The 12,151-nt window shown below is 39.0% G+C and overlaps 2 protein-coding genes across 2 annotated transcripts in view; one reads left to right on the top strand and one right to left on the bottom strand.

Annotated features, from left to right (window-relative positions):
• Positions 1-766: 766 nt before the first annotated feature.
• LOC110030002 lies at positions 767-1,357 on the top strand. Its single transcript, XM_020732532.1, has 2 exons — positions 767-1,098; positions 1,183-1,357. The coding sequence occupies exons 1-2, from the start codon at positions 820-822 to the stop codon at positions 1,327-1,329; spliced, it is 426 nt and encodes a 141-aa protein (XP_020588191.1). The 5' UTR covers positions 767-819; the 3' UTR covers positions 1,330-1,357.
• Positions 1,358-2,971: 1,614 nt separating this feature from the next.
• Positions 2,972-12,151, bottom strand: part of LOC110030004 (GTP-binding protein TypA/BipA homolog) — a 45,929-nt gene continuing 36,749 nt past the window's right edge. The window contains 7 exon segments of the mRNA XM_020732535.1: positions 2,972-3,326; positions 4,094-4,289; positions 4,390-4,517; positions 4,520-4,545; positions 10,044-10,138; positions 10,266-10,350; positions 10,429-10,580. Of these exon segments, the coding sequence (XP_020588194.1) occupies positions 3,196-3,326; positions 4,094-4,289; positions 4,390-4,517; positions 4,520-4,545; positions 10,044-10,138; positions 10,266-10,350; positions 10,429-10,580 (813 nt within the window). The 3' untranslated portion in view covers positions 2,972-3,195.

The raw sequence follows: 12,151 nt of genomic DNA, 5'->3' as shown, positions 1-12,151 counted from the left end.
CTTCATTTAACGCCACTGATCAAATACCGTGGTAAAAAATTTCCTGACAGTAAGAATTCGTATTTTCGTTCGCGCCTAGGGTTTGCATTGACTCGAACGTTATCGAAAATGGAGGACAGCGGCAAGGGCACGACGTCGTTGGAAGAGGAGAATGTTGCCCATTTTGAGGAGGCAGAGAAGCCGGATGTCGAGGAAGGCAAGAAGTTTGAGGTCGAGCTGCCAAAGATAATGGTGAAGGGTGGACGCAAGAAGAAGGATTTAGGTGGCTCCAAAATAGGGAAAACAGAGGAGACCGAATCCATAAAGCAACCTAAGGCCGTTTCTAGGTACATTTGATATTTTGCTTTCGTTAATGTTTAATGGTGAATTTAATTTCTTGATTTATATTAATTCTGAATGATGAATTTTAAGACTGAATTATAGAAAATTTTAAATTTCTTTCATCATTATTTACATAGTTTAACATACATTAAAATTAAATGTAGGTTTTTGAGCGCGAAATCAATGAACTGCAGATGTCGTCCATCTGCAGTACGAGAAGCTCTGGATAAGGTCCGGCCCACCATCGACGAGCACACGTGGAATAAATTAGAAAACATGAGCTTGGTTCAATTTTTTGAACTCCCTCCATACCCACAGGATCATATTCTGACAATGCATATAATTAACTGTTGGAATATTGGTCGAAGGACATTTCAGCTGGGTGGGAAAGAGCTGAAATTTGATGTTGACCAAGTTGCTCTCCTAATAGTCATGCCAAATAGAGGGTTGCCCGCATCCTGGAATAAAGCTCCATCATGTAGTATTGATGCGAGACAAATGAAGACCCAACTTATCAACTTTGACCCAGGAGAGTCTTCTGACCGTTTCATAGAATTATTAATAAAGTTCTTATGGACTAATTTACTTTTTCCTTCAAGTAATTTTAGAGTTTCCAAGCAGCTCACCTCTATTTGCGAGGACGTTGAAGCATTCAGCTCGTATAATTGGCCCGCGACAGTGTGTGGCTTTTTGATTGATCAATTGAACTTATGTGCGGTGAAGCTTAGGACGGATCAGCCACTTGGATATATTACTGGCTTTGTCTTCCTCTTAACGGTTTGTCCCGACATTATTATTGAAATCTCTTTTCATTATTGTTGATTTTGATACCAATTAGTTAATTTAACTTGCTTAACACAGCTCTGGTTTTATGAGCACACATCATTGGTCGTGCCAGCAGTTCCTGAGGCTAGACCCCGAATGATAAGATGGCCAGTAAATGTTAGATGGAATGCTATACAAATTCAACTAGCGTTCAACATGCTCAGCCCTGCCGAGGTTAATTAAATAAGGTTCAATTATAGTTTGTCAAGTTGTCATGTTACATATCTTACGAGGTTACAAACCCGGGAAACCTTGCTTTGGATGTTACAGAAACGTTACACGGAAGGTACATTGGTCGGGCGGAGTGTAGAGGTTACCAGGGAGTTATACAGCCTCGGTTCATACCGCAGCAGAGTTACTGTGTCGGTTACAGCTCAGTTATAACTCTAGGTTACAACGCGCTGTATGAACTCTCGGTTACATATCAGTTATAGCTCGTTCATTTTTCTAGGTTACACGATGCTATGTTACGTCTTGGTTACAACGAGGTTATAAACACGGTTCATTCGTATTGAGGTTACTGGAAGGTTACAGGCCTGTTATCCGAGCGGTACCGCGGTAATGGCCCACTCGGTTACAAATCCTGTACCGCTCGGCTATCCGCTAGGTTATAACTCGGTTATAATCGAGCAGTCAGGTCGACGGGGTCGCGTTTGAATGAATGCGGTGGGACCGACTATGCTGATTTGTCAAGAGCCCATTGGAGGACGCAGGTATCGCTGCGTACGTCGACGTACGCAAATTTTTTCCTTCTTTAAGAGACTAGGGTTCGTGCTGAGCGGTGAGAAAGTTGCGGCTCTAGGCTTCGGTTCGAACAGGTATGGCAAAGTCGAACATCTCGTTATGTATGAGGGGAGAAGAAGGGCATTGGGCTTCTCGGCTTGGTCGCGTGAAAGGTGAACAGGGAAACAAGGCTTCAGCTCTGGGTACAGAACGAAGAGAGGTCGCAAGAGAGAAGGGAATGCGGGAAGTTTTGGAGGTCTATGTACGCTGCAATCCCGTCTTCAATCACGAGAGGCAACGAGAGCTTCTGTTTCTATCTGTGAACAGAAGAGGCGAAGAAGACGACAGGAAGAGGGAAAAGGAAAATAAGTCAGACTGAACAATTACAGGAAATATGATTTGGAGTGTAACAAATTCAACTATTAACTTAATTAATAGTTTATCTAATAAATTTGGGCTAGATCCTCACTTTTCCCTAAAAACAAAATGAACACAAAAAAATTCAACGTGTTTTTCCCACGCCCATAAATCACTATATCTTCATCTCAAAATATAGATATACATATTTGAATATATATATATATATATATATATATATCTCCAATAATGGAGTAAACAATGAGTTGATATGTAAATACTCCAAAAAGATTTGATCTCTATCTACACCTAAATTTTACTAGCTAAATCATCTAGCATTGTAACTCCATCAAATCTCATTGGATGCTCAATAGAAGTGAGTAGTTAGAATTAGATAAAGAGATTGACTAGGATCAACAAAAAGCCGCCAGAACGGGCAAAAAGGTCAATTAAGATCAAACAAAGTGATTGACTAAGGTAAATCGACAAGATCAACCAAGATCAAGGAATAGGTTAATTAAGATAAAGAGGCCAACTAAGATCACAAAAAGACATACTAAGATCACACACACACAGATAGATAGATAGATATATATATGGTAAAATTTAAGCATGTACATTCTAATATTTTACTTGCTATGTGTGTAAATCTCTCAATCTTTTTAAGCTATATAACAGAAAGATATTTTGTCAAGATACATATCCTACACGTTTTTTCACCAAAATTTCCATCCTTAATGAGCAATTTAGTTTTAAGGAAATCTTACTAATAAAAGAGGGATCTAATAATAAATATACAGGACATTGGGTCTAGCTGTGGTTCCTGAATCATGAATAAATGATACAAATTGCCTCTCATGCACTGTTGTAAGTAAAGAAGCAACTCATAAATCAAGGCATTCTAGACTCGAATAATGTGGTTTAAAAGGGGCATGTTTTGCTGCAGTGATCACAGTAGCTAAAAAAACTTTACCTCTTCTTTGCGAACTTGGGGTTTTTGCACATGCGTATGCTTTTAGGTGTAACTTCTACCAGTTCGTCTTCTTGAATGTATTCGATACAGTCATCCAAACTGTAAAATAATGGCGAATCAAGAACCACTGCATTATAAAACAAATAAAGAATGCGTCAGTTTAGGTAATCTAGAATTAGTTTATGGCTCTAGCAAGTATTTTTAAGAAATTGGTTGAAATCGAAAATGATGCGCAAGATTTAGATGATGTCGAAATCTACATTAGCAGCCATATTCCAAAAGTAGGAAATACATTGCATTAACTAGTCTAAGCGGTGAGGTTTGGTGCTCTGTCCATCCCCTCTGGAAACAAATATATAAAAAGGATGATTTACACAAATATCACTCAATTCTTATATATTTACATATCTAACAACTAAACTTCAATTTTTACACACACACACATATATATATATATATATGCCACCTTACATGCATTAAAAGGCGTATTTAACATTTTAAAAGTTAAAACAGTGGTGTTTTTTGTGAGATGAAAGATCTGGGTGGTGCAAATGTAAAAATCAAATTTTCGGTGTAAGATTTGTAAATACATAGGAATAAACTGGTATGTATTAAAATGCCCCTAAAAAGGGCAAAGGTACTAATCAATAGCAAAAACCACTTGCTTCCCTGCATTTCTGGACTGGTGCTAGACACCAAAACAATTCTTCCGAGTTTATGTTGTTTGTACTTTCAAAGAAATGAGAAGAATGGAAAAGATCAACCATCCCTTTGAACCCAAATAATACATTAGACAAATAATTATTGAAGAAAGCAAGGCACGAGCACCCAATATATCTAAACAAGAGAGATAAACTCATTGTCAGCTTGCAATGAATAGTTATAGATTTTCACCTGTCTGTTCCTTGTTGGATCTTACATTAGTTGCAGCCTTCTTCTTGCAAACATTAAGAGATAAATCACCAGGACGTTGATGGATGCCAACAATTTGACCTTTATAAACTTCCACTCCAGGGCTCACAAACATCTGGCCTCTTTCCTGAGCACTACATAAGGCGTAAGAAGTAGTAGTTCCTTCCTCAAATGCAACCTGTATTGTAGTTCCTACTTTCTCAGACAAACAATAACTTGATACACACAAGGTCTTAGCTCGTAAACATTACCAAAAAAAAATGGAACCCAGCTCTTACCAAGGATCCTTGGTCCCTTGTGCTAATATCCCCAGCCCATGGTCCATAGCTATCAAAAACTGTGTTCAGAATTGCTGTACCCCGCGAAGCTGTTAGGATTGCATTTCGCAGCCCAAGAAGACCGCGTGGTACTTTAATATCGATGTTCCCTCCAAACTACATGGAAATCAGCACAAGAATACAAGGCATAAAATTTCTTGAGAAGAAGGGAACAACAATCAAAATGGATGCAGGCATGTTACCAACGTTAATTAAAAGCTTAAGGATACGGAAAGTGTTGAAAATTGGACCTACATAGGGTCCTATTGGTAAAAAGAGAATATTGAAGAAGTTGAAGGGTTTATTTGTAAAACATTATAATACCCTAATTAAGCTCATGTTATGAATGTACAGTGAATGTTTTGAGCAATTCGCTCTTTTTGATAAATAGAGCCTAGCCTAAGCGCCTCACGAATGCCTTCACAAGCTCTGATCACGTCTGTATCGCAGGTTAGGTCACGTCGTCGCCTTCACAATAAGCTCTAATTGCGACTGTCTCGCAGGGTTCGGTCACAAAGATGCGAGAACCTAGCCGCCTCACATCTACGCCTTCGCGCCTCATGTTGCGACTATCTCGCAGGTTCAAGAAGGTGAGGGAACCTGGCCACCTAACACAGGGTTTCTCTGTACGATGTGATACCAGAGCTACTTTCCCGGCTGTATCGTGAGAGATTCGGGCAGAAGAAGGCTTATGTGGTTTGTTGTGAGTGGAAGGAATGAAGCGACATTGCGCAAGAACAGGGAGAGACAATAGAGAGGATTAGACAAGGGGAGATGCGTGACATCTGCATACCGAATTTGGAGAAGGAGAGAAAAAACGGTTGATGAGGATCTCAAACTTGACAGTGAAGTAGATAAATCGAGTCAAGAAGAGGAAGACGCATGTGATCTAGACTTGGATCTTTGTGATTGAGTATTTCAGGAGCAGATGGTGAAGGAAGTAAAATATTGGAACATCTGAGGAAGATAGATCGTATTTCAGGAGCAGATGGTGAAGTAAAATATTGGAACATCTGAGGAAGATAGATCATAAGATTTTGAAGGCCTTGATCGGACTCATACATGGAGCTAGCAACTCGATGGGAACAATTATCTCAGCACATGCTCCGACACAGGTGAAGCTAGGTCTCCCTCCTTTAGATCTGAAGCTTGATGGAATGGCCACGTATCTAAGTCGATCGCGTCGAATTGAGGTTATTCTAATAAGAAAGAGACGAGGAATATCTGACGGGAGTCAAGAATGAGCAAGAGGGTGACAACGCTGTGTGGGATGAGTAGAGAACCACACATCTTTACACCTAGCTTCTCCACTTGTAGGTTCCATGATTACATTGATTGCCTCATCAATAGCTGGAATTCGAAAAGTGAGGGACATCTGGACAAAGCTGAAGAAGATTTATGCTGAGCAGAGAACCACATGATGTTCCAAATTCGGGGTGAGACAGAGGCAGTGGTATAGGGTGATCGATTTATTTGGGAATACAAAATAGATTTGGAGAGACTGCTCGTGGATTTTAATCACTTCTCATCGATATGAGCTATGGTGATCTAGAGTGCAAGAAGGGGGGTCTTTACACAAACGAAGACTACGTAGTTTCTGACCTATCTGAACCTGGTCTTTGATCAGATGAGATTAGTCCTCCAAGCTCAAGCGACTATCCCTTCAATAGATGAGGTTATTGCTGCAATGATACAAGATGAGGGTCGCAAGAAACTACACTCTGAACCGAGTGAACTTCCAAGTGAGCGATCAACGTTGCTGCCTCGAGCTCACAGGTAAGATAGGTGCCCCAAGGGAGACTCACAAGTACAATTGTGGTGAAGTCGGGTATCTGAGGAAGACCAGTCCTAGGCCACCTTAGGAAAGAGAGAGAGAGGAACGTGGACAGGGTGGAGGTCACTGTCGTGATCGTGGTAGTCAAAAAGGGGAAAAAGGGGTCTACTTGGCAGGATAAATAGGTGTGGCTTTTAGCAATGAGGATCATGAGTGGTAGTGTTGTTGAAGAGAAAACAAAAAGATTCTGGTGCATTTTGACATGTGATAGGTACTGCTTGAGAGTTTTCTTCCTATACTCCCCTAACAATGCCAAAGAGCATCGAGGATACTAACAGTATAACATAGCTTGTAGTTGGTAAGAGTACAGTGAGGGGTACCAATTATATGACTTGTTTAATATTTTGCATGCTCATTTTCCAGTGAATCCTTTATTAGTTAGTATCGTTATTTTCCAACTAAAATGTGTTGTTTCTTTTGATATTCCTATGGTGATCTTTCAAGAGAAATGGATGGGTCAGACACTTGGGACTGGAATGTAAAATAGTAGACTCTAATACTTAGACCGGAAGAGAATAGACTCGGCATTGACATCCATGGTAGAGTGATGGACTAGGAAAATCTGGGAGGGAGTGTGGAGGATATGTTGCTGTTACATCAAAGACGCATGAAACACTATTATTTTAATTTATTGAGTTGGTTGTATCTTACTTTGTATGAAAAGAAAAATACACAAAAACTATTCGTGATGCTTTTGAGTTTGGTAAGTTTATTATGAGCTCTTATATCAGTTCAGGGAATATGAGTTCTGGTGTTTTGCACTAATTTTTTATGATGTTTGAGGACCTTGTTCTACAAGTTTTATGAATGGTTATCGATATTTTGTAACCTTTATTGATTATTTTTCTCATATTATTTGGTTATATATAATGAAAAATAAGGGTGATAAATTTGCTTACTTTAAAGACTTCCACAAGACTATTCAAACTAAATACAATGCAGTAGTGAAAATATTAATGTCGGATAATTGGACAGTATACCAACAAAGCATTTGAAGAATACTTGTAAGCCCAAGAGATACAACATCAAACCACATGTCCATACGCACCGGTACAAAATGTAGTAGAGATAAAGAATCGACACCTCTAAAGGTTGCCTAAAGCATGATTATCACAATAAATGTCCCAAAGCAGTTATGGGGCAAGCAATTTTGCAGCTCCTCAATTGATCAATGGGATGCCACCGAAGGTGTTGGATTGAAATCTCCTTACCAGATGTTAACAGAAGGTAATAGCGGGATCCTCTCATTGATGTGTTTGGGTTTGTATGTTTTATTAAGGATAATAGAAAGTCAGTAGGAAAGTTGGTTCTCAAAGATGTGAAAAATGAGTTCGTAGGTTATTCTGCTACCCATGAAGGGGGATGTTTGTTGTAACCTGATAAAGATACTATTTGGGAGCATGGATGTCATTTAAAAAATTTGAACCGTACTACATCCAGGAGGTGACCTCACCATTCTGTGACTCATAAGGAGATACGAGACAAGACAAGGCGAGTAGCAATGGTGAGAGCAGTACACGTGAGAGCAATGCCTTGTACTGTGATATAGGATTAATCAGTTGAGAAACCAGAAAATAAGAGTGAACACAAAGGTGGTGGGATTCTAGGTGAAGGTGAGTTAAGGGTGTATACACAAAAAAGAAAGCAAAATATGGTAACGACACCTACAGTGTCACTTTTGTCTGCTAGTCCCTTGTCTCGTCCTTCCCCAACTATTGAGACACCTACATCATCTACCCTCGACTCAGAATTTCCAGGTGATATGATTCCTCCTATTTCTTCTCCTAACCCCCTAATTTTAAGAACTTATCAAAATAATGTGGGACAACATCCCAATCGTTTTCAAGTGGGAGCATGATATTGCTAACTTTGTTTTATATTATAGCATATCACCCTTACATAGAGCATTCATTGCACTTTTAGAGACTGTCGTTATACCCAATTGTTGGCAGGTCGTTAAGGAGGATTCCAAGTAGAAAGCGGCTAGGCATGAATAGCTTAGGGCTCTCGATAAAAATCGAATATGAATGGATGTTAGTACAAGCGGGGAAGAAGGAAATTGAGTGCAAGTGAATCTTTACAGTGAAGCAAACTCAACAAGAAAAGGTTGAGTGGTACAAAACACGGTTGGTGATGAAAGGGTACACTATGATGAAACCTTTGCACCAGTAGCAAAGATGAGCAGAGTGAGGGCACTGGTTTCTCTTGCAATGGATGGTGGGTGAAAGTTACACCAACTCAATGTGAAGAAAGTGCTTCTTCAGTTTGAGTTACTGGAGGAGGTAAATATGAAAATACTACCAAAATTTGGAACAGTCCAGACAGTGGTCAAAGCGTGTGGGCTCAAGAAGTGTCTCCTCGAGCCTGGTATGATAAATTTAGAAAGGCTGTGGTAGACATGGGATATCAACAGATCAATGCAGACCATATGATGTTTTTTCGATAACATGAAGGACACCACTATACCTGTTGTGCATGTTACTGACATCAATGTCACCAATGATGATAATACAAAGATTGTACAATTAAAGGTAAAATTTGACAATGAATTTGAGGTGAAGGATCTTAGACAGCTCAAAAACTTTCTTGGAATTGAAGTAGTTCATGGGCCAGAGGGATGGTCTTATCCTAAAGAAAATATGTACTAGTTCTCCTCACAAAAACAAAGATGCTCGGGTGCAAACCTACAGTCTCTCCAATTGACCAAAAGGCCAAGCTGAGTCCGAAGACAGAAAAATTGGTTGATCGTAAGAGGTACTAGAGATTGGAGGGTCATCTAATCTATCTGTGTCAAACTCAACTCGACATCTCTTTTGCAGTAAGCGTGTTGGGCCACGACACGCATGATTCAAGGAAGGGTGGTCATATGGATGCAGTGCATCAGATTTTGATGTATCTGAAGAGTGTATCAAGGAAGGGGTTGATCTTCAAGAAGAATGTACATATAGACATTGGGGGCTTTTGTAATGCTGACTGGGCAAGTTGTGCAAATGACAAAAGATTCACCTCAGGATACTACTTGTTCGTAGGGGCAACATGGTCTCTTGGAAGACCAAGAAACAATCTGTAGTAGCGAGGTCAAAAACAAGGCAGAGTATAAGGCCATGGCTTCAGAGTTGTCGAAATGATGTGGCTGAGAGCCTTGTTGGTCGAGCTCAAGGTGGACCAAGGAATTCAAATAAAGTTATGGTGCAACAATAAGCCCGCAATCATCATTGCCAACAACCCGGTGCAACATGATTGAACCAAATATGTGAAGATTGATAGATTCTTCATCAAGGAAAAGTTGACTGACGGGCTTCTAGAGCTAAATCATGTAGCCACTAGAGAGCAGGCGGCTGACTGCCTCCCTAAAGGACTTAGTTCATTAGATTTGTCAAGATTATGTGATGAGATTGGCTTGGTGGATATCTTTTGCCCATCTTGAGGGGGAGTGTTGAGAATTGGACCTTTTTTAGAGTACTATTGGTAAAAAGAGAATATTGAAGAAGTCTTGGGGTTTATTTGTAAAGCGTTATAATACCCTATATAATCCCATATTATGAATGTACAAAGAAGGATTTGAGCAATTCTTTCTTTTAAGAGAAACATGAACTTCAAGTTGGCTCCTCAGGTTCTATGGCATGCGTACAATCTTAAGAATTTTTAGGACTTAATTTGAAGCATGGCATCTACTACGCTCTGTTTGCGAAAAAAATGTTACGAAAAAAATGCATTGATAGTTCCATTCCTATGATAGAATTTTAGCAAGATCAAGTGTATGTTAAAAAGAAGTACAAACCCAATTCCCTGCATATCAAACATCTGCCCTCTCCTTTTTCCCAGAAGCTCAACAACAGGCCCCATGTGATCCTCGGACACCTCCACAGTAGCGATCTGGAAAAAAATCAATGGGATAAAATATTTGCAGCATGAACTCCTCAGAAATGATTTTCAATTTGCTATTATCAAAACAAAAATTGCTTATTCAACAAATAATGGGAACAGAGGTATTGCAAATCACCTCAATGGGCTCCAACAATTTGTCATCTACTCTTTTGTTTATAACCTTGGGTGGCCCAATCATGAATTCATAACCCTCTCTTCGCCTGGAAGGGTAGAGCTCATACTTAGTACCTTTTAAAGACAATGAAACGTTCTTTTAATAAAGCAAATTTGCATCTTACATGCTCTCTATCAAGATGGTAATATGCAATGTTCCCCTGCCACTAACAATAAATGTGTCTGCTGTTTCTCCATCTTCAACTCTCATCGCCAAATTTTTCTCGAGCTCGGTATAAAGTCTATCCCGAAGGTTTCGACTTGTCACATATTTTCCCTGATAAATCATGATATGTGCATAAGCAACACAAATGTGACACTTAACATCAGTGACCATAAAGATGAAATGCAAGACAATATCCAATATCCTAAAAATTCATGCTTAAAAAGAATGGGGATTGGTACAAGAGAAGCTTCAGGAGTGAGCAACAGGTGTTACAAACAGTAACTCACAAAGCAGGCTATGCTATAGCTAATTGATTCAAGCTAATAATAAAATCTACTACTCCTGCTATCCGAAGCTACCAACAATGCAATTTACTTATATTTAACCTTCACTGCAAATAATGCATATCTTGTTTAACAAAACTTCATTAAATGTGGATGTGTATCTTAGTCAACAAAATTTGATTAATCAAAGATACCGACTTTACAAAACTATGCCATCATTAATGCAACAAACTAGTAAAGATTAATTGAAGAGGATAGCAAAAACACATTTGCTAGCCAAGTTAAATAAGGAATTAGTAGATCTTCAAGAAGATTAAATCATCATAACCATAAAAATAGGCATATATTGGGCTCCTACACATTATAGAAACTTGAGAATTCGAGAGGTCCTAGTAAGAACTGATGATGTAGATTGAAGGGAGCTTTCGTCACCCACTTTAAAGAAGCAGACAAGCTAAGGATAAATTTGTCGATTCTCAAATATCATAGAGTATTGTATTATGTCTTCATAAATGTTGTACCATAAAAAAATCATTTGACCAAATTTAAATATGATACATCGAACCTGACGAAGCCCAAATATATTCATGGTTAAGATTCAATTGGCTATGAGGCCCGCACTAATCTGGCCTAAAAAGATCATTTGACCAAATTTAAATATGATACATCGAACGAAGCCCAAATATATTCATGGTTAAGATTCAGTTGGCTATGAGGCCCGCACTAATCTGGCCTAAAAAGAATTGACAAATCATATGAGGCCCGCACTAATCTGGCCTAAAAAGAATAGACAAATCAAATGCATGGGATATTACTAGTAATGATCAAAACTTTCCTTTTTCGTTCTTTTTTCGTAATCCCGCTCGCAATGCTTGCTTTGTTCGCAACTTTCCTTTTCTCCCCCGATCTTAAGCTTTCCTTTCCTGCTTTCGATGGTTCTCCCACCACCACATTTGGTTATTTAGGGAAGACGAAAGCTTTGGAGATCGCAACCCTCTCCCAATAACCACCCCTTCCCGGCTTTCGCCCAAAACCATCGCCTTCATGAGCGCACCACCCTTGCAATATAGTTGAGATTAGAGCTAATTAAAAAGGCAACGACGCGATCGTGGCATACAGGGATCTCATAAGCTTCTATACTTCTCCATTGTTGAAACTCATAAGCCTTCCTCACCTCCTTCCTCGGTCAAGTTAGCACTATAAGCCTCCGTTTTCCTTTTATTTTTTTAGGCAAATATTTTTTATTTAGTATATATAAATTTATTTTTAACAAGCTTATTATGAGGATACATCAAATAAAAATTAAGGTTTGATTGCATAAAAAAAATACATTGAATTCTAATGTGCAACACCAACATTTCATTACTGTTTGAATCATATAAAATTTAGAGTTTATTT

Source organism: Phalaenopsis equestris, unplaced genomic scaffold (assembly GCF_001263595.1).
Source record: "Phalaenopsis equestris unplaced genomic scaffold, ASM126359v1 Scaffold000628, whole genome shotgun sequence".
Classification (NCBI taxonomy): Eukaryota; Viridiplantae; Streptophyta; class Magnoliopsida; order Asparagales; family Orchidaceae; genus Phalaenopsis; species Phalaenopsis equestris.
Note: the sequence above shows the minus strand (reverse complement) of the source record. Positions and strands in the feature narration are given on the sequence as shown.